At 29.5% G+C, this 26,899-nt stretch overlaps 2 protein-coding genes across 3 annotated transcripts; both read right to left on the bottom strand.

The window, feature by feature from the left end:
• Positions 1-13,661: 13,661 nt before the first annotated feature.
• Positions 13,662-15,341, bottom strand: LOC105129158 (uncharacterized protein At4g06744-like). The gene has a single exon (XM_011031108.1). The coding sequence runs from the start codon at positions 15,093-15,095 to the stop codon at positions 13,803-13,805; it is 1,293 nt and encodes a 430-aa protein (XP_011029410.1). The 5' UTR covers positions 15,096-15,341; the 3' UTR covers positions 13,662-13,802.
• Positions 15,342-19,291: 3,950 nt separating this feature from the next.
• Positions 19,292-21,644, bottom strand: LOC105129145 (probable WRKY transcription factor 7). Of its 2 annotated transcripts, none has more exons than XM_011031099.1 (3): positions 20,625-21,644; positions 20,389-20,514; positions 19,292-20,234 (listed from the first exon to the last, which is right to left on the bottom strand). In XM_011031099.1, exons 1-3 carry the CDS (start codon positions 21,416-21,418, stop codon positions 20,072-20,074), a joined length of 1,083 nt encoding a protein of 360 aa, XP_011029401.1. In that variant the 5' UTR covers positions 21,419-21,644; the 3' UTR covers positions 19,292-20,071. The 2 variants fall into 2 exon arrangements, with proteins under 2 accessions (XP_011029401.1, XP_011029393.1); XM_011031091.1 differs by having other exon boundaries at positions 20,389-20,517; positions 20,625-21,643.
• Between the last annotated feature and the right edge of the window lie 5,255 nt (positions 21,645-26,899).

Below are 26,899 nucleotides of genomic sequence, written 5' to 3'. Positions count from 1 at the left end.
TAATTTTACAGACATAATTACATTCTAGATCATATTTTTTAAAAAAAATATATATATATATAAAAGTCTTCTAAAGATTCATCATATTTTGATTAATATTAATATCATGCAAAAGATGATGTGTAAAAATCATATAAAAACCTATCATGCTTCCATCAATACTAATACACATGTTGTATGTATTTTTTCATGTTAAAATATATATCAATAATATTTTTCTTTATCAAAACTCTTAGAGTAACGTCACATTTTAACTCATCATCTTCACATATAAGCTTATATATTATAAATATATCATGAATCACTCAACAACAAAAATAGACAAGGTGTAAAAGTCTTCCAAGGACTTTTCAAAATATCTCCTTTTACTATTATGTGTATATAAATTTTACAGGAACTCACAATGTTTTCATCGATATTAATATCATGCAAACAATGGTGTATAAAAGCCTTTCAATAACCTACTATATTTCCATCAATATCACACATGTCAGGGATATTTCCTCCCTCTAATACACACATCATGGATATTTTTTCTCGTTAAAGTTATCACGACAACATTATGTTTTAGCATTTCCTTTATATAAAGAAACCTGTAAGCTATAAATAGAAAATGAATTCTTCAATATAAAAATTATTTGAAATATCTATTTTCTACTGCATATTTATTTTCAAACTATCTTTCTGTAATATTATTGTATTTTTTCTTAAAAAATCATTGATTTTATCATCAACTAACCCATAAATTCACCAAATAAAACACTTTGCAGCTATTATGCACTCATCTCCAGTCAATTTAACTAGAGATAATATATTAGATTTTCTAAATTAAAAGATTAATTGATTATCTAAGATCTGAACTATTTGAATTTTTTTAAATATCATGGAATATTATTAGACAGTTCAGCATGCTAAATGATTAATGAGATTTATTATTACTATTATTAAATTAAAATTTTATTGTTTTTTTCTCTAGAAAAATATAAGTTGAATAGTCTGATTTTAAAATCAGTATATTTTCTCATTCAAATTGAAATTCAACATAGATCAAATTTAAAGTCTCGATTTCCCTCTCCCTTTACATTGACCTTTCCTCTGATTTCTTTTTTTTTTGAAAGTCTGCTATTCACACTTATCGCCATGCATTGGTTATACAGGAACTTTAATTAGAGACTCCTCCACGGTGGCCGGTGCCATGTGAGTGTACAGTCTACAAGGGGAAATAATGAATCCCGTTGCTAACAATTTGACTGATTCAGTGATTTTTAGTTGATATCTTGGTACTGTAGTTTAATTATATTTTTAAAAAATAAAAATACAATACAAAATATTACTTTAATACATTTAAAAATAAAAAATATTTTTAAAACTAACACTAGCAGTGTAAAACAGTTTCGTTATACATATTACATACAATGATGCCATCCAGGGAAAAAATGTATGCTTTCATTATCACGCAGTAAAGTTTGCTCCACTTCAACAGATGGAGTGATCGAAGAAATGTACTTTACATTCATCATTAGAATAATACATGTATATGACTAATTTTTATATTTTTATATATAAATTTAAAATTTAAGCTTTATTTTATAATTCTTCCAGCCTTAAATTTTGTTTCTATAAAATTGATTTAAAAAGAATTATTGGATTATGTCGAGTATTTTTAATCTAGTAAAAAACTTATGTTAATTTGGTGACTTGATTTACCCGACTAGTCAAAACTTAATCATTAATTTATTAATTTATTATTATTATTTTAATCTATTCTTAAACGCTATAAAACAATTATCGCCCTTCAAAAAAAAAATGCTCTAGAGTAAAGACAAGCAATAGAATTAAATATTTCAAATCCAAGATGTAACGGGTAAAATCCTGATCTAATGGATTGCCTGCCATGTCTGATAAGAAATAAGGAAACCTGTTGAACTGGGAGAGGTACATGGTGGGTGGGTCCGCATAAATTGTATGATTGAAAGCTTTTTACTACCCAGATTATTTGTCTATGGATGACCACTCCATTATTTTTCAGTTCGTTCCAGGGGCAAGAGCTAGCTAACTAGTCTCAGTGCCCGTGTTTTGTGGTATTGCTTTTCTATATAAAAAATATTGTCTAGTTACTGACCAGAGTTAAAAATAATATAAACACTGATGATCATAAATATATAATAATACTAATTAAAATTAAGATAATATGGTTTATTTCTTGACAAGTAGCCCTTCCTCTGATAAAACAGGAAACAATAAGAAATAATATTATATTATTAAAGTCTATTTTTTAATTAATAGGGCGTCATACCACCTAAAATATATGATGAAATTTCAAAATATTAATTAAATATTAAATTATGCTATCACCCTGGCCTACAGTTAACCAAAAAAAAAGCTAAAAGACCACGGTATCCCTAACCCTAGTTACTTGCATTTCTTTGATTCAAGGGTGCACATGTAATTTAGCTATTTATAAAAAATAAAAATACTGAAATACCCTGCTATTGTTGTGTTGGTTCTTTTATCCTTGGAGATATTTTTATCATTTTACCGGCAATTAAAAATACTAGATAGATAAAAACACTACTGTGCAAATCTATAATAACTAATAAACTATGTAGAAATATAAAAATACACCTACCTCGAATACAAGTTTTTTTAAAAAAACCACAGACTTCACTCACTGGAATGAATAATATATTGTTCATATGGCTTCGGGGAAACCTCTTTCTTTTTAGTTGTTTTATTTTATTAATTTTTTTATTATTGTTGTTATCATTTTTATTATTATTATCATTACCATCATCTGCTACTATTATTATTATCACTGATATTATTATAAATTATCAACATTATCATAATTATCACTGTTAATAATATTACCAGTATCATTATTATTATTGTTATTATTATTAAAATAATAAAAAATATAAATTTGATTTGAAAACTACTACTACTATTATTATTATTATAACAACCATCATCATCATTACTATTATCACAACAATTTTTTATTAATATGGAGAAATTTTACCATTTAATTGTATTTTTTTTTTTTTTACAATAACACATATTATCTGGCTTTTATCTATATGTAACTACGTCAAATATTTTTTTTTTTAAGGACCACTCCTATCACCTCTTTAATATATTATAGTTATATTTAACTAGCAGTTCCATCTAACACATTTAATTTATATAATATTTTTATATATTTAATTTTTATTTCATTTTAATTAAATAGAATTTAAATTTATATCCATTAAAAGGTTATTAAAAACTATAATCTATAATTTTTTATTTTAAATTAAAATATACAATAATTTATTATTACTGTTACCATTATCAAAATAAATAAAAAAACAACTTTATTTTAAGGGTAAATTTAAAGATCATAAAAACTCCAACAACTCCAACAAGAGGATAGAGAAAAAAAAAAGAGTTAATAGTAGAAGGATTAAATTGAAAAACTTATATTTATAAATTAAAAATAAAAAAAAATTAATAAAAAAATCAAAATTAAAATACTAAACTTTAAACACCGATAATAATAAGGATAAGAGTTGATTTTTTTATGAACAAGGAAGAAAAAAAATTATCAATGATAAATAAGCTACATTAAATGCCATACGTCACCAATTAAAAAGGCCAAGAAGGATAACCAAACGAGATGGTAAATGCTCATCTTATATTATTGGGAGATAAAAAAAAATTAAGTTATAATTATTAATCAAACCAGCAAATACAAAAAAAAAAAAAGCGAGGAAAAGACACTAGTACTCTTATTTCAATGGAATAAATTTGCCATGCTCCAGGTTATATATGCAATTCTAATGTATTATATATATATATATAAAAGATAGCAATATTCATATTCAATGATGTCTGTTTATTTTTATTCCAGGATATTTTGATTTGATTTGTTTTAATGTTTATAAATATATTGAATAAATAAAAATATTATAAATAAATCTATAATGATTAATTTATTATATAAAAATATGAAAATGCCTTTGGTCTTAAGAATAAATTTTCTTGACAAGAACAAAAAAGTTACCGCAATGTAAAGATGTGGGGAAATGCGAGGTGGACGGTGTTTTTGTCCTTGTTAGAGTGTGTTTGGTATTATGGTAGTTTTTTTGATTTTTAAAAAATTATTTTATAAAAAGTACTTTTAGTTGAGGTTAGTTTGAAAAAATAGATGTTTGGTTAAAACTGCGATTAAAATCGAGGTTGAATAAAAAATAATTTAATGTGTTTGGTTAAGAGTGCTTTTGAAATTAAAATTATAAAATAATTTTTAAAAATATATATTAATATTAATAATTTTTAATTTAAATATTATGAATTTAACTATTGATATTATATCATAAAATTAAATCATACTTAATATATTTTTTTTTATTATTCCATAAAACCATCTACAATTCCATTATGTATAAAATAAATTCGACAAGAACTATAGTTTTTATAATTTTTATAGTGTATAATAAAATTAGATAAAATATTATCAAGTATAAAATTTATTTTACACTAATTTTAAAAAAATATTAAAAAATTACCAAACTTTTTTTTAAAAAATAATGCAAGTAAACAGTGCAATTTTCTTGTATTGTTTACATAAACAATGTACTCATGTACACTATTAATGTTAATTATACTGTTTAATTGAACAATATATTCATATACATTGTTAATATTAATTGCACAATGTAATTACATGAAAAGCAGTCTTCACCTGCTCCTTTCAAACCTGCGTTCCAAATATAAAAATTAATAGGGTCCATAAACAGTAATCAGTAGTTTTTCTTTTACCAAATACTTGTGTCCTGTATTTTATTTTAAACGTAACTTTTAACACGTAAACAAAGTCTCTTAGTTGTTATGTGACATAGACAACCAAGACAGACACATAGCTTATAGCTTACGTATACGTACACCTGTCTGCTACTGGGCACATTACGCAACCCAATCTTTGAAGCATCTCGAAAATTTTTAAAATCTGAGGTAGCTCGGCATAGTAGCCGCTACAAATTAAATCATACTTAATATATTTTTTTTTATTATTCCATAAAACCATCTACAATTCCATTATGTATAAAATAAATTCGACAAGAACTATAGTTTTTATAATTTTTATAGTGTATAATAAAATTAGATAAAATATTATCAAGTATAAAATTTATTTTACACTAATTTTAAAAAAATATTAAAAAATTACCAAACTTTTTTTTAAAAAATAATGCAAGTAAACAGTGCAATTTTCTTGTATTGTTTACATAAACAATGTACTCATGTACACTATTAATGTTAATTATACTGTTTAATTGAACAATATATTCATATACATTGTTAATATTAATTGCACAATGTAATTACATGAAAAGCAGTCTTCACCTGCTCCTTTCAAACCTGCGTTCCAAATATAAAAATTAATAGGGTCCATAAACAGTAATCAGTAGTTTTTCTTTTACCAAATACTTGTGTCCTGTATTTTATTTTAAACGTAACTTTTAACACGTAAACAAAGTCTCTTAGTTGTTATGTGACATAGACAACCAAGACAGACACATAGCTTATAGCTTACGTATACGTACACCTGTCTGCTACTGGGCACATTACGCAACCCAATCTTTGAAGCATCTCGAAAATTTTTAAAATCTGAGGTAGCTCGGCATAGTAGCCGCTACTTTCGCAAATACGCTACCATGTTTTGTAAAAAATATTTTCTTTCCTATAAATGAATTATACAAAGAAAAGTGTTTTATTTACATTTTTATGTAAGAAATAAATCATCCATGACTTCAAGTTATGTTAACGGTCACTTTTCATACTTTGCACCATATTTATTAAATTGTCCTCGCCTGAATAAAAATTAATTATGTGAAACTTTGTTAATTCTATAAGAATTTTAGTAACTTAATGGATTTTACCAATCTGACTAAATTTGGTTGAGATATTAATTGTTTTTTAGAGTTTTTTTTAAATTAATATTTTTTTAATGGTTTTAATATATTAATGTAAATTTTTTAAAAAAATATAAAAAATAATTTTAATATATTTTTAAATAAAAAATAATTTTAAAAATATTATACAATATAATACAAAACAAATAATAAGGGCATATATGTGAAAATACAATAAAAATTATTTTTTAAAATGTATTAGAATATTTTTAATTTATTTTTGATATTATCATACTAAAAATTAGAAAAACACAAAAAATAATAATTTAAAATTAAAAAATTATTTAAAAAAAATACAGTTAGATGAAAACGTCAAACAAACTAAATTAACTTAAAAAATATATTTTTTTAAAAAAGTAAAATATGACTTTTAGACTAGAATAGTTCAGTTGGATTGAATGGCTTGTGAAAGTCATTAACTCAATAGATTTCCGAGTCATTTTCGAGCCGAGCCTAGCAAATGAACTTTACACGCATGTGCTTGCACAGTGCGTGCGGTCTTTTTCTACATAACCTCCCCGCCGTGCTGTCTGATAAAAAAATAGCCATGTCCTTCACTGCTGTGATGAACATGTCCATGAGTGGCTGTGAAGTTATTTAGTTTTGGATAGTTGAGTGAAAATTCAACAAACCGCGAGTTGGATTTTTTTTTAACAAAAAATATTTTATATATAATTTTTTTAACATGTTTTTGTAGTTAAAAAATCAAAATGAAAATAATTGTTTTATGCATATATATATATATATAATTAAATAAATTGAGGATTACTTGTGTTAATAAATTAAAAACATTATAAATGATAACTAAAAAATAAATCTGAAAATCAAGAAACATGTATAAATTAAAATATTTAATCTCATATAATAAAATATTTATCCTATTATCTTTGTTAAAAAATTTTATTCAATCAAAAGATTATAAAAATAAATATACATATTAAATTAACTAAATAAAACAAAATAAAAAAATACTATGCAATGCTTTTAAATAAATTTTATCTGTAAATTTTTTTAAAAATATATAAATGAATAAAAAATTTTAAAAAAGTTAAATACACAACAAAAAAAATAATTATAAAATAAAAGAAGTTTCCAAACAAAATAAAGAGGAACAAAAGTATTAATCTAGATTATTTTTTTTAAAAGAAACATGTAAAACAAAGCTTTAATGAAAAAGCACCAGAAATAAGAAAAAGGTCATTTGCTGCGGGGTCATCCCCATTTGTTAGGGGCCACGAGTTGGCTTGCTCCAGCAAGCGTGTGTGACCGACTCTTATTTATTTATTTCTGTATACGAGGTAAATGAATACCATCTCAAATCTTTTATAAAAAAAAATAAGATGATGTGTTACTTATTTAAGTAAACAATATATCATCTAGTTTTTTTTAGATGTTATTTACCGTGGTGATAAAAAAATTATGATTTAATTTTTTTATTCAAAAAATTGTTTTAGAAATCATTTTTTTACCCATGAACACTTTAGTAATTATAACTAACCTATTTATGTTATAAAAAATACAAAAAATCATTCTATAAACCAAAATCAACTTGAAACAAAAAATTAATTCAAGTTCGTATCTTTTTTCCTGGTAATTTTAAAGGTAAATAAGCATTTAATGTGAATTCTCCTTATCAAATAGGACAACTTAATATAAATATTATTTTTTTAAATTTAAATTGATGTTAATAATATTTTTTGTTTTTACTGTTATAATCTAGTAACCTCTCCCTCCTTTCTCGATAAAACACTAAAAAATAATAAAAATAAATTTTTATAGTAGAATTTAATTGAAAAGATGTTGAGGTTTCAAAATTGTATAATTTATATTATTTTTAAGTGGAAGGACTAAACTGTAAATTTCTTGAAACTTTTAGCACATCACCCATTTTAGATTCCTTTTCATCATAGTCCCTGTTCTTTCAAATCCAACATTTACCAGGAAATTAAAAGTAATTGGCCGTTAATTATGAATAAATTGCTCAAAATTAAATTTTAAGTACCAGAGTGAATTGTTTAAAAATACACAATAGACCCGTAATGTTTTGTTTTTGTGTAAAAAGTGACAGCTATACAGTTGAAATCCCATGTCTTTTTAGATTCTTACTTGATTTTGTTATTGAGATCACAAGGTTAACATAATAATAATAATAATCATGCAGTTAGGATTGTGACCAAGGTTAACATAATAATAATAATCATGCAGTTAGGATTATCAGGGTATGTGTTTAAAAATCAATGTTATGGAAAGCATAATTATTTTTAATATTGTGGTAATAGTTTTTTTAAAATATATTTTTTATTTGAAATTAAATTTTTAAAATATTTTTTTATATTAGCATATCAAAATTTTTTTTTTTAAAATAAATCCATCTGAAACACCATTTGAAACATTAAAATTAAGCTAGTCTATTTAGCTGCTAGTTATATAGAGTTTTATCTGAGTAGGGCATCAAAGTAAGCTCTGATGAGTTTTTTCTTGCTGTTTTTTTATAAAAATTAACATTGTTTCAATTCTTTTGAAAAAAACGTACAAAACATCCTCGTTTCATGGTCGCCATGGGCTAACTCCATGTGCCACAGGTTGATCCAATAATTCAACATCCGAATCTCTAAACTGCATCAGTTCTTGAACCGGTTTTATAACTAAGATGAAAAGTCGAGGAGTGTGGAGGCTAGGTAAAATAAATAACTGGTTTTGTTTTTAATTTATTTTTCTTTATATCCATAAATAGTTTTATCCATAGTTATTAAACTGAACCGATTCAACGAGTTGATTTGGTGGCTAGGCCCATTTGTATTTGTTAAAAGACAGGTTTGTGCAGGATCCGATAAACCCTGGTAGACCCTATGCGTCGAACCATGACTCGAGTGAACCCGAGCAAGACTAGGTATTTTTTTTTAATATGATTTTTCTCCTGTACCTTTTTTTATATATATATTTAGTTGATTGTTAGCACTTTTTAAAGTTTATTGTATAAATATTAGAAAAATATTTTATTTTTTTATTGTTAGATTTAAAACCCTTTAGCATACATACTCTGTGTTCCTAAAAAATTTTTTTTTTTTTCAACATAGGGTTTGAAAGCATTTTGTATATATACTTTATATTTACAAGAAAAAAATTATGTTTTTTCAATATTGGATTTGAAACCTATTAGTATATATATTTCATATTCCCGTGAAAAAAAGTTATTTTTTTAATGGGAGATTTGAAATCCTTTAGTATATACACTCTATATTTACAGGGAAAAAAATTATTTCTTTTTAATGTGGAATCTTAAACCCATGGATGTATATGCTATATTTTTTCAAGAAAAAAAATATATTTTTTCAATATAGAATTTGAAACCCCTCGGTATATATATTTAATGCCCTCAGGAAAAAAATTATATTTTTTCAACATGGAATTTAAAACTCTCTAATATATACATTCTATGTTCCCAATAAAAATGTTATTTTTTCAATGTAGGATAAAAAATATTTTGATTTAAATACTTCAACTTCGAGGATAACATAATATTTTTTTCAATGTAGGATTTGAAACCCTTTAACATATATTCTACATGTTCACAAGAAATAATTTTTTTTTTAATGTGGGATTTGAAGTTCTTTAATATACATTTTTTATATTCATGAGAAAAAAATTATGATTTTTCAAAGCGGGATAAATTATTCTTTGCTTGAATACTTCGATCTAAATGGATAACATAGTATCCTCTTCAACGTGGGATGAATTTTTTAAAAAAAATATTCATTTAAACCTTGTTATTCATAACATGTATAGTTTATAGTTACATGGATTTTTTTAAAATTTTTTTCATATAAAATACTAAAACTTTAAATATATATTTTTAAATTTTTCCAGGCTAACCCATGAAATCCAGGATTCGACCATTGACCGGGTTTGATTACCATGGTTTCATATCGTGTGTTTAGTTTTTTATTTTAGAATTTATGACAAAAAAAAAAAAAAAAAAAAAAAAAAAAAAAAAATGTTAGTTAGTTGTGTTTGAAAATATAATCTTCGTTACTCTTTAAAATATTTTTTATTTAAAAATATATCAATATAATTTTTTTATTAAATTTATTTTTAATATTAGTGTATCAAAATGATCTGAAAATATAAAAAAATATCAATTCAAGATAAAAATTAATTTTTTAAAATATTTTTGAAACACAAAAATAAATAAAATTTTATAAAACTCAATTATAAAAATATATAAAAATTACTTTTCAAAAACAAAACTCATAATAAAAAACACAATTTAATATATTACCAAACAACGTACTATACTTTTTAACCGTAAACGCAAAAGCTGGAAGTAAACACGCTCATCGAATTTATGGAATCCATAGGCTGCCAATTGCAGTCCAAGCGAGGTACACCGTACACATGTGAATGTGTTTTCACTGTGTAATTGCTCCAGGAAATATATGTAGATGATGATTGCCCATGCTGACACTTACCCGTATTTTCAGGGCAATGATCACGCAACAGACCGCTCACCGGTCATTACAAGGATTGATTGACATGTATTCGGTTCATGTGATTTCATCCTCGATATGGTTAAGGGCAGACAGTCGATGAACTCGATGACTCGTCGATCTAATCTCTACCTTAAATTGGATTTCAACCCTTAAGTTATTCTGTTTTTCAGTTAAAATTTAAATATATTTTTTTATAAAAAAGAATTCAAAGTTATATATATATATATATATATATATATATATTTTAAAGCTATGTAATTTTGATATATGTTTTTGATTGAACATCTCAGAGCATGTTTAGATGCACAACTAGACATGTATTTTTGATATTTTTATTTTTAAAAAAGTTATATATTTTTAATTTTAATATATTGATATCTAAAATAAATTTAAAATAAAAATACTATTTAGATCCATCTTAAAATAAAAAAATATTTTAAAATATAATTACTACCACAATACTACTAAATATGCTATTAAACTACGACCTAAACGTTGAACTGTGTCAAGTTTAATAATTTCAATTATTAGCACGATAACAAGTTAATTATCTGCACACAATTGCAATTCAGTTTAACATTTTAGCAATTCAATCTACTAATTCAGTAATAAAAGAAAATTAACTCTTTGGATCACGTTTCTAGTTCTCTCCTTGTCCGAGCTACAGTGATGAGGCTGTGAGATGCCTACTGGTGCGTGCGGCCCAATATCTGGGATGAATCATCCTGCAAAGCCCAGAAAGAGATCCAACTCAGAGAATATGGGCCATGAATCTCTTAAGTAATATTGCTTTGGAGCTCAAATATCACAGCCTTGAAATCCACGTGACCAAGACAGAGGCGAAGTTTGTGGCCCATAATTAGGAGCATGCTACTTGCTAATGGCCTGCTAGGCCTCATAGCAACCGAACACAAAGCGGCGGAGAGTAATATTTAACGATTCTATAAAAAAGAATTTTCCATATTGAAAAGTTAGAGTGAAGAGACTCCATACTTCGAAAAAAAAAATTGAGATCGTGGATAGTGTGTAGCAAAAAATTCCTCGGAAAAAATATTTAAAATTAATTAACACATGAATTGATTAAAAAGTATTAAAGAATTATCTTTACCCACACTTTAAAGTATAATTTACAGGGAGGTTATATTTAATGCCTTGATATGAATTATATTTTATTTTTATAGTTTGAAAAATTATGATTTGTATTATATAGTTTGATACATGAATAATACGTTTTTATCTTTTATACCCGAATAATATTTTATTTACTATTAAGAAAAATTAATAAAAATTAATTAAATATTTACTACAACGAAAATGTTGTTGGTGGAGAGATGAAGGTTTTGCAAAGTGGAAAGAAATGAGGGCGATGAAATCCCGAGGGAAGGATAAGATGAGCTTGGCTATATATTTTTTTTTTTGCATTTTCTGTCCATGAAGCTAGCCTAACAATAAAGAATAGTTTTTAATTATGCAGTTTAGACGTTCTTTTAGAGCTTTTGATTCATGAGATTACTGGATATAGATAAATTCATGTTCAGATAAATAATCAAGATCTTGAAGCCTTGATGCAATCAACAAGGCACTCATTAACATTATAATGGAGAGTTTAGGATTAACATGCCCACCTCATGGCCTCCTCAATCCAATAAAACATTCTTAAATCTTATCACGAAAAAGCAGAAAACTCCCACTAGGTGCCACCATTTTCGCCTTCTCCCATTTAAAGCCTAATAAAACCAACAACAGTGAGCAGTGACGAGGCTGTGCAATATGAGCATGCATTTTTTTCAATCATTTCTTATTCTTTAATGCGGGACTTTTTGAGCTGGACCACATGGTCGCAGCAGGAGATGCTGCAATGTGGGATGGTTGCGTCTTCCCAAACTCAGCTGAGACCTTCCGGGCCAATAATCATTTGGAATGGAATCAGATCGTGTCCAATCAAAGTAAATTGCAGACGCCAGCGGTCACTTAAATGGCCACGCAGAGGAGCTAGCACATTCCCACCCAGAATGATCGAATTCTGGGACCATATGTTTTTCAAAGGTCTCCTTTTTTTCTTCTTGGTTTCCCATTACACGATGCCATGTTTTTCCTTACTATTCTGACTAAATTCAACCTGATTTAACATATCAATCAAAAAACATGACGATATGAAGGCTAACCTGCAGCCATGTTTTTTCTTGGTTTCTCATTACAAGTGTTTTTCCTTAACGTGGTTATTAAATTCAGCCCAGTGTAGATCAGTCTGAAAACCTGGTGATTTGAAGGCCAACTTAAACCGGGTTTTTTCTTAGTTCTTCATTACATGATGTTCTGTTTTTCCTTAAATTCAATCTGATCTGGCAGATCAATCCAAAATTTAGCAATCCAGAGGTCAACTCAAGCCAGGGTTTGAACATTAATCTGATGAAACTCGAACAAGAGTCAAGTCAGCTATATTTTTTTATTTAAAAAAAAAAAACTAAAATATCATTGTTTTGAATAAAAATTTAACTCATGTTGATCCACAAATTAAATCAATAATTCAATGACCCAAATCCCAGACTCTATACTGGTAATAACAACTACGCAAAAAAACCGAAACATGAGTTTAGCAATTTTGTTAGATTATTAGATGATACGATAACAAGATGGGTATAATGAGGTGGGCATGGTGGTCTTGACAGAATGATTTTCTTCGTCTTGGATTGGATTAGATCAGTGCCTTTTCTACCATACCACCGGAGGAGATTGGTGCATGGGGTTTTTACCCATCGTTCATTGATGCCCTTTTTATTCATTTTTGTTTTGATGGAGTCTTGGTATATAATATAGTAAATTAGTCAACGTAATTTATATTTGTCCCTCTATAATTAAAAATCCAAAACCTTTTTATTGATTTTTGTTTTGATGGAGTCTTGGTATATAATATAGTAAATTAGTCAACGTAATTGATATTTGTCCCTCTATAATTCTAACATTTAAACAAAAAGAAAAAAAAATCCAAAACCTTTTATCTTAAGGGAATTAAAAAATTATCCTCTTCAACTAAAAAATAAGAATTTTAGATGGACTCCATCAAAATTCGAAGAGTGAAGGGACAAACCACCGACGGCCAGACCCATGTCCTGTTGAAGAATCGAACTGCTATACTTCATTTGATAGCGTGTTGTATGCTCATCAATTTATGCAGCAGAAAGCCAGAAACTATGTGGCCCTTTCAATACACAACATGGAACACGGCAAATTTAAGACACGGATTATTATATAGAATGAACAAGGATGAAGTGAAAGAATGGTTGTCTTCACAAACAATATAATCAAAAGTTCCAAACATGGACAAAAACCAACGCAGGACATGAGCTTAATGTAACAATCAAGATGAAGGAGCCATTCCAGGATTCGTAGAGCCAGAGCTGAAGGGGAGCTTGCAAGGAATGAAAGTGTAGGACCACATCCAGGGACAGGACTTCGGGTGTGCAATGAAATCTAAACATTCCACTACTGATCTTTGGAATGGAAGACCAGGGATGCAATTGTTCGTAACGTCGAGAACTCCTTCGTAAAATAATTCCCTGCACACTGGCCCCAACGCTGTGAAATAATTATCGGACAGTGAAAAGTTCCTCAATTTTTTCAGCTCACAGATCACCTCAGGAACCATTCCAAATAATTGATTGCAAGTAAAGCTCAGCAGCTCCACCTTCTCTAGACAAGACAAGGCGACCGGCAAGGGACCTGTCAATTCATTGTTGCTAGCATCAAATACTATGGCCTCTTTGAGAAGCCCTACCTCATAAGGCAAACAGCCTGTTAGTTGATTGTTCGAGAGTAGGACCTCACTCAGAGAGGAAAATGCTTTGAAAATGCCTGTTGGGATTGGACCTATGAATTTGTTGTTTGCCAGGGTGAGGTAAAGAATGTGAGTGCTGCCTAAATTATCTGGCAACGTCGTCATAAAATTGTTGTTGTTGATAAAGAGAACTTCGAGATTTTGTGTAAATATTTGAGGTGGTACTGCCCCGGAAAAGAAATTGAACCGAATGTCCAGGAATGTTAGGCCATCCATACCAAGAACAGCTGTAGGAAATGAACCAGAGAATAGGTTGTTGCTTATGTCAAGCTCGTAGAGATAAGGAAGCCTGGCGATATTTGAAGAGAGAGTCCCTGCAAAGTTGTTGGAGTTGGCATGAAAAAGTGCAACATCAGGAAGTTGATCGAGAAATCCATCGAGAGTAGGGGCAGCGAGGTGAAATCCGTTGAAGTCAATAGAAGCAACAGCTGTTGCAGAATTGTTATCTGGGGGGCTGTCACAGAAGAACCCTTTGTAGTTGCATATATCCGAGCCCACCCAGGTTTTGGTGATCCCTAGAGGATCGGAGGTGATTAAGGACTTGAACTTCTGTATAATAGGATACACCGAAGCCAGCCTTTGGTCTGCAAATACCAACAGTTCTGTTTTCACAGGCAGAGCTGCTGGTGGTGCTCCAGCATCTCCTAATTTTGAACACCGAGTTGCCCTATATTTCCTGTGATTTTCAGAGCTGCAACCGTTCTTTAGGCCTCTACCTCTGCTACCGATGAGAAACTCTAGTGTCTCCCCGTTGGTGCCACATGATAGAGTGCTGGCAATGAGAGAAGTGAGGATTACATAGACAAGTGTAGACATACTGCTCCTTCTTGTCTCTATTTACGTAGAAGTGCTGTCTGCTTCTTCTTTCTATCAGCTTAAGGGGGCAAACAAGAGCAAATACCAGTGCCAGGAGAAACCACCCAAGTTAAGAAGATACTAAAAGAGATTTCCTCGTGAGAATAATATTATTTTTTTCACGGATCAATTGATTTATTTTAAATGAACTCCTTATTTCCGACCAAAAGAGATCAATAGATATTAGATATCTGAAACAATGCTTCTAAAACAAGCTGACATGGAAGTGATCAAATAATTATCTTTAATTAAATTTTTTTCATGAACTCGTATTAATGTATTTATCACTTGGGGCATGATCCCCACCATAGCCCCATAGTGGAGCAAGCATAATCGAATGAATGCCCGGGAAATGAAAAGCACTGGCGGCACAGCAAAACTTTTCCCTAAAGAAGTCATCAAGCATATATTTCTTTCCACCACCTACTAGTATTATACCATTTGTTGATACGAAATGTTTATTCATAGATAAGGTCAAATCCAAAAAAAAAAAAGTTTGAATAAATAAAAAATAATATCTATTTTTTATCTGATTGTTAGAGGTAGTTTAAATTTGATAAAAAAATATGTCCAAACTCCATTCAAAAGATACTTGTTTTATAATTTTCTTCATTTTTCTTGTTATTTCTCAATTTATTTCTTATTATTTTTAGCTTAGCTTTTTACATGTATATAGAATAGGTTTATTTAGCTACTTCCATTTGATGTGTTATTTTTTAAAATAGTTTTTAGAATTATTAAATTTCAGAATTTATTAAAACACTTTTTTTTAATGCTCGAGAAATCCTAGTTAGCCTTATCCTTTTCCACGTCTGTGTCAATTGTGATTTGAACGAAGTCCAGAGCAAAAATTTATTAGTTGCGTCTTTTAGAAGCTCTGGATGTTTCCATTGATGAAGTTGTGCATGACATGTTACTATTGCTTTGTGAATGAATCTAATGAATGGCTACTGTTCGGCTTGGTAATTTAGTGCAAATCATGCTTCATATAATTTTAATTTTTTTATATGTTTTGAATAATTTTAATATGTTAATTTTAAAAATAGATTTTTAAAAATAAAAATATATTATTTTAACATTTATCTTTCAATGTAGAAAATCACCTTTTTTCTTTTAATTTTCTGGTCAGCTTTAGCTACTGGATTTCAGTTTAAACTACCCCTGGACGGTGGAACTTCGTCCAGTTGGCATCATGTTAAGGCCTTTTAAAATGTGATTTGTTTTCTGACCAGCCATCTTTTAAAATGATTCTCTCGACCATTTTCACTTCTATTTTTTTAAAAAAAGTTTGTTCCTTGTCTGAACGATAATGGTATCTAGAAATGGTGGAATGCTCCTCGGCGGAGGAGAACCAGCCCAAATTCCACATTTCAAAAGTGTTATAATCGTCATTTCAAGAGTGTTGATCACATTGTTCTTGGGCCATTGTTGTTTGTGTTTTCTTCGAACGTGGGTTTGAGTTTTTAAATTGAAAGTATGTCCGAAGGCCGCCCAGTCTACTTGTCGACCTTGATGTTTTGATCAAATGTAATTATGAATGTAAAAGTGAAAAAATATTATTTATTTTTTCATTTTTGTAAATCTTAGTGTTAAAATAAAAGAATATTAACCAAATTATAACTTTAAAAGACACAAATATCAAACTTTTAAAAATATTGCTCGAATGTTGCCTGCATGCAAGAAGGTATGAATTTACTACTAAAAAAACTTGAAAAATAAACTTATTAATTTTTAAAAAAATACCGTAAATATCTTCTATTTTATATGTACTTGACCTTGTTGAGAAAATAAAGAGTAATTTATTTATGAAGAAATATGAAAAATAAATCGAGAAATATATTGTTAGACAAATTTGAGCTGGTATAAGTATACGTTTGTCGTTGCAGTATCCTTTTGAGATCATGGTTTACAAAAATTATAAATTATGTATTTTTTATTTCATAATTAATATTTTTAAATAGAATTTTCAATTAAATTTATATAAAACTAGATATGTATTCATTAATTAAATGGTTTTAAAACAATGGTTAAAATAAATCACAGTTTTCACCACACTGCCGAACAGGCACCACTCCAATGGAGCCCGGCCGCAACAGAATGCTACCACGGCGGCACTGCCATGCCTCATCCTCTAGACAATTATCTGCTGGCTCGAACGAGTAGAGGATGAAGAAAGGATAAGTTTTCAGAGGTGGATTGAAGGGCGCAGGTTGAGGCATGTCATCTAAAGCCTACAGGATCTTTGTGGTCGGGTGCAGTCCAACGACACTGGACCACCACGGGAGCTGCAAGCCTGAAGCCTTTAAACTACTGCTCGAATCAGATCTGAAAGCTCACGCAGTAAAAGTCAGTGGTTAGACGTTGATCTTATCTTGTTTTGGCTTGCTGCTCTGTTGTTCGAGCACTGTAACAAGAAAGTGCCATTTCTTAATTGATGATTTGACCACTCTGCAAGAATTTCTTGATTGAGGATAGTGACCATTTTAATTTCAGCGTGGAAGAGAAAAAGGTTGATGACTTAATTCTATTTTTATATCTTTAATTAAATTAACAGCATGAATTGCGTTCAGTATTTTATGGTTCGGTAATTTTTTTATTTTATAATTAAGTTTTTGTATATTATATTTGTAACTTGATATTCAAAGACGAATATTATTTCATATCCTTGGAAGTTAGCGTGAAAATAAATAAAATATATATATTAATTTAGAAAACTGTTATTGTATCTGAGATAAATATTTAAAAGCTTTTTCTTTTTTCAAAACACATCCTGTATAAACAAAAACAAAAACAAATATAATAAACCAAACCACTCCGATTTCCACCACATTATCATGCTTATTTAGCTGTTTGATTTTTGTTAAGTATTTTTAAAAGAAATTATATTTTTTAATTTAAATTGATATATTTTAGATTTTCATATCCCCAAATCAAAAATAATTTTTTAAAATAAAAAATATTATTTTAATATATTTATAAATAAAAAAATACTATAAAAATAACCATTAACACACCAGTGAGCAGGGGCACTGAGAATAGCAAAAAACGAAGTAGATAAGAGTCATGAAGTAGATAAACAGTACGAGAGAAGTCAATTCGCCTGGTGATTCTCAATCTGCTGACCCACCAGTGATTTCATCCTTTGATGATATGTAACAATGGTGGCCGTGGAAATTTTCTTGGACTTTTTGTGTGCTGATGGAAAAGCCCGAGTGGGATTTCGGATGGGGATGGAGCTGGAGATTTTTTATAGATTGAGGTGACAGAGGAGAGAAGTTGGCACGAACAGAGATAACAAGTTTCTACTGTAATTACTGCTTTTATACAGGGATTTTAAACTAATAATTTATTTTAATTTATTTTTTATATAGTTATAATAATATTAAAAAAAATTTATAATATTAGGTTAGTACATAAAAGTATTTTGGTATCACATTACAATTCATTTCATAAAAAAGCAGGTTATTAAATTTTGGATAGTCAATTACTTAGTTTATGAATTTAACAAGATAAACACTTGATTATTCTTATTCTTAGGTTTATCGATGTTTTTTTTATCTAATTGAAATGATTATTTATTTTTATTTTTATTAAATAGTTAGAAAAAATAATTTTTTTTAAAAAAACATATCATTAAATTTAAAAAAGTCCATGAGCTGGTGGGTTTAATGAGTTAGATTTTTTTTATTTTATTATTTAATATTAAATTGATTGATAATATAGTTTTGTTATATTTTCTATGAGGTTATCACGATCTTAAAAAAAAATCTTAGTATTAGTTTGACGTTTGATTTTAAATCTCAAGATAAATAAAAAATTAGATTAATAAATTTTAAGTTTAAATCACTTGATTAAGTTTAATAATATTATAAAAAAACATCCCTATATTCTTAATATTTTTTTTTAAATTTAGAAAAAGTATTGTCCTCGTGCAAGTGTAACCAACACACAGTAAAATATAGCTTGAAATAAAGGAAATTATCATTTCACTCTTCACCCTTTTATTTATAAACTCTCGCCCAAGAAATAACTGCATACACTCAACTAATTTGTTCATTCTATACTTGTTTCGGTAACAATACCATAGATTTAGCATCTAATTTGTCAGAGATACGAATCCAGCGCAATGCAGAACAATCTAGTTGAAAAACCACTAATGGTGGGGAACAATTATTATCATCACCCCCAGCAAGCAACTTTTGACTTTGCAAAACTTTCATTAATTTAGGTGGGTCACTTGCATGAACTCTCAAAAGTCATCCATACCATGTACCATAAATTTGACGGATTCTCCACAACACCCAAATCCAGGCATATTTATTGCCACAAATTCAATAGGAGAAAACACTGCCTGCCAAGTGGGATAAACTAACATGAAGAGGATAACACCTCCACCCAAAAGGCCAAAACTTCCCCTCATCCACCATCGCGAGCACCATAACTATTTTGGACATGAAGGGGGTCAACCATGCCCTATTAAATACAAATCCTTCTCCTGCCCATTGACTGCCTCTCATTTAAAAAACAATGCACATAACATGAGTGGGAATTGGAACAAAATAAGTGGGGAAACCTTGCAAGATCCACCAGGGAATCAAGCATATATGTATGTAAAAATAAAAAATATAGATATCAGTGGAGGACCTTGATAAAAAAAAAAAATTAATAAAAAACCCACTACTTGCATGATTCAACTCCCACCAAATCCACAATATCTACCCTCTTCCTACCTTTTTCATTTCTAAACAAAAGTCTTCAACCACATGAAAGAAACTAGGGAATCCTATGTAGGTTTTTTCTCCTTTTTTTTTTTTGTTGCTGAGGCAGCTAATGTGCCCACTAGCCTTGTCCTTTGACTATCTGAGCACTAGTGTCTTGTCTTACACGGGCGTGAATGAACTGGGGAAGATCTTTTCCATGCCGATTGATCAGTTGACTTAAGATGATTCGAGGACAAGAGCACCGGGTGCTTCATCGATTGGATGAGAGTGGTTGGGTTCCCCTTCATAGGTCACAATAAGCATCATCGAGTCATCTAGAGCTCTCTCCACGTGTTTGCGTGCCGGACATCCTCTCACGCTACTGCATTTGTAGTATCCCCTAACAAGTTGAAACAAAAGGAATCAAGTTTGAGTTTTTGGACTTGCCCACGACTATCCAAGTATAAATCGAAACGTGAAAGGAACATTGAAGGACCGACAATGCCCAGAATGTATTGAGAATCAAGGAAACAAAGAAGGCAACTCTAGGATACCTGGGATGAGGAGAGCCTTTAATGGGCTTTTGGCCATACTTTCTCCAGGAATAATCATCAGGTGGGATATCAGCCATCTTACTACTAATTGCAGGAACTCTAACCATCCTTTTAATTCTTGATTTCCTGCTGAATTAATGAAAAAAGGGTTATGAAAAATGTAATCAGCGCCGTTTCAAACAATCCCATAAAAATTAAGCAAATGAATTTTGATTGTGCTAGTTTAGACGACAAACCTTTTCTTGGAGCAGTGGCAGCGACTAGAAGAAGAGCCACACTTGAGAGCAGCATCATCCATGGAGTTACACTTTCTCTTAAAAGAAGAGGACAAAGGGGGTTTACCAGCAGAAGGTTGGGTAAACTGAAACCCAGAAGACACAGAACGCTGGAAGCTATCAGTTTCCCCTGTTAAAGAAGACAAGAAAGAAGTACGAGCAGATATTGTTGGTGAATTAGAGAAACTGATCGTAGTAGCCATTTCATTCCGATCTGATAATCCATTTTTCGTAACCAGCAGTGTCTTTTGTTGCTGATTGTGAGGCAAAGGAGGGAGACGGTGAATTGGGGTCGGTTGATAAACTCTAAAAGCAGAGCCTTGCTCTGTTGGCTGCGAATTAATTGCTCGAACATATGGTACTGGCTCTTGAACTTGCTGTTTTTGCTGTTGCGGTTCTGGTTCTGGTTCTGGTATTTGTTGTTGAGGAGGGCAGGCAACAGGAGCTCTTCTAAATCGAGCATGGCCAGTTCTTGTGGTGCGACCCAGTAAAGAAATAACCTTTTTGAAATTGTTCACGGCCATGTCAGTAACAGCCATGATATTATCCGTGCCAAGATTGGAACTTGAAGAGGCTGCAGACAACTCTTGGTAGTATTGTTGTTTTTGTTGCTGTTCCAGTTGATTTTGTTTGAGCAGTTTTATGACTTCCTCAACGCTTTGTATCCCAGCAGTTGCGGCTTCTCTCACATCATTCTCTTGCATCTTTGTAGCAAAACTATCACCAGAATACCCCATCATAAGCTCCACAGCCATGTCTTTTACACCATCCAATACTGAATCTCTCTTTCTCCCTATGGATTGATTGACTGATATATAAAAAGACGGGAGGGGTGAGAAAAGATTGTTGTGATTATTGTAGAAATAGGTAGATACATAAACAGAAGGGATTCAATTCAACGGAACTTGAAACATGGGGAAAAAAATTAAAAAAGAAGAGGAAAGAAAAAGCAAAAGGAAAAGGAGAAAGATGCTGAGAAAATAAAGGAAAGTAGTGCTTATTTTATATTATTTTTAGAGTCAAACCGATACCCTTTCCTCTCTCAAATGCCAAAGGCATCAAAGGTCACTATCCTGTCCTTTCTGTTTACCTTGCCGTCAAACTCCCTGTCTAATGGGTCTCTGCCACATGGAGGTTTTTTCCGGGACTTTGAATGCCTCTTTAAAGGTAGGTCCCCTAACGGGATTAAAAACACAGTTATAAAAGCGAGTGTGTGTAGATATTACTGTAAAAATTATTTTTTAAAAAAATATATTAATATAAATGGTGTTGAAAACCCTTTCTTAAGACACTACTAGTTTTTTAAAATTTATTTTTTCAAACTATAATGAAAAATGTTTCCACGACATTAAATACATATTAATTCATTAGCTTGAAATTTAACTCTAGTCTAATTTCATTTTAATTTATTTTTTGGTCAAAACAACATGTTTAGCTTGTTTTAAAAAGTGTAAAACGATATTATCTAGTGAAAAAAAATTAGATTCATCCGCCAACTGGCAAAATTAATTTGACCACCTCATATCAAAGTCTTGAAGCCGGTCTATTGAAACCGGTTGGAGAACGTGTAAAATGATGAGAGGGAGGGAGGGATAAGGTCAAAAGGTCTTGTTTTGATGAGCCGTTGGATAGATGACTCGGTAAAATCGGTGAGAAAGGGAGGGAGTGAAGGGATTTGGGTTGGAGACAGTGAGGTGGAGTTGACCTTTAACAGCTTTTAATGCAAAAGTCGTAAGTATATGTTAGAGTGAAGAGCTGGGTGGGACCGACAAGGTTCCTCTTTTACAGGACACCAGAAGCAGCGTCAAAGCTCTACCTTCAAGTCACATGGGATTCTTTTCTTTTTTCTCCATGGTCCCTTCGCCGTTGAGATGTATCGTTAACCTGTTTTGCACCGTTAATATGTCGTCTTTGAGTTTTCCCTCGACATCATCTTCAACTTGAATCCGGCTTTGGGCCCACGTGAGTGCATGGACCGATATTTTTTTATCTACTATGGCTGGATACTTACCACTATGCTCCTTTTCTTCCTGTTTTTATTCCTCGGCGTGCGAGCCTCGATTGAACAAGCTAATCGGAAAGGTCTGCGTATCCTTGCATGTTTCTCAGCCTCTGTATGGAGAATGGATGCGAAAGGATACGAGTTATTGAATGGTGAAACCATTTTTATTGGTGGTTTTATTTTGAAATAAATTTATTTTATTTTTTAAAATAACTAAACCAACTTAGATTATATTGAATTTTATCGATTTAATTAAGTTTTATTTAATTAATATTTTTCAGATATAATTTAAAATAAAATCTAAGTACAGATTATGTTTTAATAGTAATTTTTTAACTATTTATACTCTGCGTGTAAATAATAAAGGATGAAAAACAAAATAAATAATATTTACAAATATAATTGTAATTATTTTTTAAAATATTTTTTACTTAAAAATATATTAAAATAATAATTTTTTTATATTTTATTTTTTATATTAATATATCAAAACAATGTAAAAATATAGTAAAAAAATAAATTTCAACTAAATTCTATTTGGACGGTAATTCCAAACTATTGCAGAGCAAGAGACTTTCTTTTCTTGTCGGGAAACAAATAAATACATAAAGCATTCGGTGACGTGAGACCTTGGACATCTTTTACATATTTTAGTGGATAGCAGTTTGAACAGCAACGGCGACTAATGATGGTTTTGGCACAATCATTCGACCAAGCTTCAAGAATATACATTTATACAGAGACCCTCACACACACTAACTCCGTCTGATCATCACTTGGAATACTTCGAAATAGAAGAAGAAAAATATCATTCTGCCCTCAGTTGATAACTTAATACATTCTGTCAATTTTCTTCAATGCATGCTCCAGATTAGACAGCACGACCTCTTTACGCGGGCATTGTAAGTATTTTACGTGTTCCTTGGACAAGGATTCCGGAAGGGCAACGTTGTTTTATTTCTAGAGATTTAAGATAAAATTAATTGGTTTGTGATGAATTTTAAATCAAGTACTGTATTGTGAACAAGAATTGAGGTTTGTTCTGGACAGGATACTTTGCCTTGCATTTGAAGCTCGCAAGTGTAGGAGTTGTTGCGTGCATGCGTATAGCTGTTTTATTTATTAAATAGTATTATTTTTTTGTTGAAGATTTATTGTAATTAAATAAACTATGAATAAATAAGAAATTAATTTCAAAAAACCCTTTGTTTTTCGATATTTTATTATTGATTTATGATAACTAATTCTTTGATGATAATGATGAAAATTAATTCTTTGACTTTTATTCTTTAAAATTTACTATATTAAAAAGGTGAAAGAATAATTTATTACTTGAAATTTTCAAATTTTACATATTTTTTCCAGCCTCATTTTTAGTATTTTCTTCTTCTTCTTTTATGCTGATTTTACTCCTATAATTATAGCTGAGGCTTATCATATTGAGAAATACTTGGGTTATTTAATATTTATTCAATAATATTTACTAAATATTTATTTCTATTTTAACTCCATTTTATCTCTGGAGGTTTTGTTGAACGATATCCAAGACACGAATTTAGTAACACATGATAGAACATATTTCAAGGAACACGAGAGATCTAATATCTCCTAGTTTAAAGGTGGGCAGCCCATGGCAATGCAATTCCTAGATACTTGCGATGCTTCGATGGCTTATCATCTAAAACAGCCCTAGGCCCGATAAGCGCGGTTTGAATTACAACGTGTGCCTTCGTTTTGGACCACAACATAAATGGAGGTGGGCTTATCTTTCATGGTCTCTTTTTGTTCTTTTTCTCACGACACCTTTGGATTTCATGTTAGAGGTTTTTTAAGAAGTTGTAGACACTAATGTGGCCCATCGCCTCTATCAATTCCATAACTATTAAATTTGACCCGACCCAGCATCTCAAGGAGGTGTTTGTCATAGCTTAGGGTTCTGTTTTCAGGTGTTCTTGCCTTATAAAAAATATATTCAATTGATATTTTTATAATGATTTTAATATATTACTATTAAAAATTAAAAAAAAAACATTCATTTTAATATATTTTTAAATGAAATGTTATTTTTAAAAAACACCATGCACCATAATTTTAGACATCTATGAATTAGGAATTTTGAGATTCAAGACTTAACTAAGTATAGTTTTTAGTTAAATCAGATAAAATATTAATCCGGTAAAACTCAGTTGACATTATCATTTCTTAGCAAGCTAGTTGATTCCACCAAACCAAATCAGATTTAATAGCAATTTTTTTTAAAAAAAAAACACAGTTGATTTGATTCAATAAAAAAAAAAAAACACAGTTGATTTGATTCAATGATTCAATAATATTTTTGGAGTAACATCCTGGATCCAGTTCCGATAACTATGATCGGTTTGGTATAAGAAATTAGTGAAAAAAGAAGAAGGTCTCATCAGTTTCTTGATTGGAATTTCTACCACGGTGCACGTTCGATCTACCATTCATCACTTCCTGGGCCTTATGTACACTGTAGACTCCATTCTCATTTCCACTGGCTTGGATCAGCCATCTTACTGTAGCCTTGTAAGATTACTCGTCCTCGGAGGAAAATATGATTTTTCCCTATCAGTTCTGTCAATGAAAACTAATTGAATAAATTACTTGATGTTTGGTGCGTAAAATATGCATTAAATGGAAGGGACAAGAATCAATCTGGGTGAAGTTTAGGACATGAGCACGTACTGGAGTGAGTTTTAACCCATTTTTTAATTAAAATTTAATTTATTTATTTTTAAAATAATTTATTTTTAGTGTTTATGAATTTTTTTATTAACAAATTTTAAAAATGAATTTTAAAAAAATAAAAAATATTATTTTTATATTTTTCCTAGCAAGAAAAAAATTTTACTTTAAAACATTCATTAAATTATATAGATATATACATGATATTGCTAGTTTTTTTTTTTTTTTCCTTTTCGTTTCACTATAAAGGATTTTGTATTGACAAGAACATGAAAGAAATTATGGAAGAATATTTTTCCCAAAATAAACATTGCTAAATGATCTAAAAAAAAATTAAGTCCTCTCATTATTACCTTGAGTGACAGAAAAAAATTGCCAGTACAGTACTCATTCCTTAAAAATTCATATAAATGGTTAATGACCGCTGAGTGTGTTTTGTTTATTCTGTCTTGAATTTTTCTTATTCACGGATGACGGTAATAAATAGAGAAGGAGAGAAAAAAGCCTGAGATCGTGAAATTAATGCTAATGAGAATTCAAATGTTGAGATTTTACACGCAATGCCCTTGTTCCGATTAATGAATTGCTTGTGCCCTTTTTTGTTCCAAAATCATGAAAGACTAACGTGGTTCCATCAGGAAATTGGATTTATTTTTGAAGTATCTTTAATATATATATATATATATATATAGAAGTATCTTGAGAGTTATATCCTTTTCATATTTATAATGTTTATCTTAAAATGTCGAACAAATACAATATGATAATGGCTTTTTTCATAAAGAAATCATCACTAGCTAGCAATAATTATTTTTAAAAATATTTTTTATTTGGAAATATATAAAAATAATAAATTTTTTGCAGAATTATTTCAATTTTTGAAAAACAATGTTTCTAATAAAAAACAAAATTTAAAACTCCAAGATTGTACAAGAACAAATATATATCAATCCTAAATGTTGTGTTACAAGTAGCATATCAAAATAAAAAATAAGACAAGAAGCTATTTTAATTAAAGGATCTGTTTGTCTGTAGCCACATACATTTAAATTTAAAATTAAGTTGATCATAAAATATTATTTTTATATTCTTCACGTGACCAATCTCAATTTGATGCATTATGTTTATTTTTATATTTTAAAAATGTTTTTAGAAAAATTTAAATTTTTTATTTTTTTATTAACTTTAAATCAATATATTTTTAATGTTTTTAAATTATTTTTATATACTAATATTAAAAATAATTTTTTAAAATAAAAAATATTATTAATATATATTTTAATATAAAAAAATTATTTAAAAAACAACTTGTATTGTACTTAAACACTCAAACGAGCTCATCATTTTTTATTTTTTTATTTGCTGTATAAATGAGCTGTACCGTATAATTACAATGTTGTCAGATAACGCCGAGAGGATGGGACTTGAATTCAGACTTTACTGTAGTTGATGTGAATAAGGACAGCCATGGCATCTTGGCACCGCTCATCACCCGAGCGGTAGGGAGCCGTTGCTTGCAATTCTGATT

The sequence above is a fragment of the Populus euphratica genome, unplaced genomic scaffold (genome assembly GCF_000495115.2).
Source record: "Populus euphratica unplaced genomic scaffold, PopEup_1.0 scaffold2.1, whole genome shotgun sequence".
Classification (NCBI taxonomy): Eukaryota; Viridiplantae; Streptophyta; class Magnoliopsida; order Malpighiales; family Salicaceae; genus Populus; species Populus euphratica.
This window is presented reverse-complemented; position numbering and strand designations above follow the sequence as displayed.

Bases quoted from the DNA above. Each gene is read 5' to 3' on its own strand.
- LOC105129158 (XM_011031108.1), bottom strand. From the start codon at position 15,095: ATGTCTACACTTGTCTATGTAATCCTCACTTCTCTCATTGCCAGCACT.
- LOC105129145 (XM_011031091.1), bottom strand. From the start codon at position 21,418: ATGGCTGTGGAGCTTATGATGGGGTATTCTGGTGATAGTTTTGCTACA. The intron at 20,518-20,624 runs GTTTGTCGTCTA...TCATTAATTCAG, and splicing joins TGCCACTGCTCCAAGAAAAG to CAGGAAATCAAGAATTAAAA. The intron at 20,235-20,388 runs GTATCCTAGAGT...TCAACTTGTTAG, and splicing joins AAAGGCTCTCCTCATCCCAG to GGGATACTACAAATGCAGTA.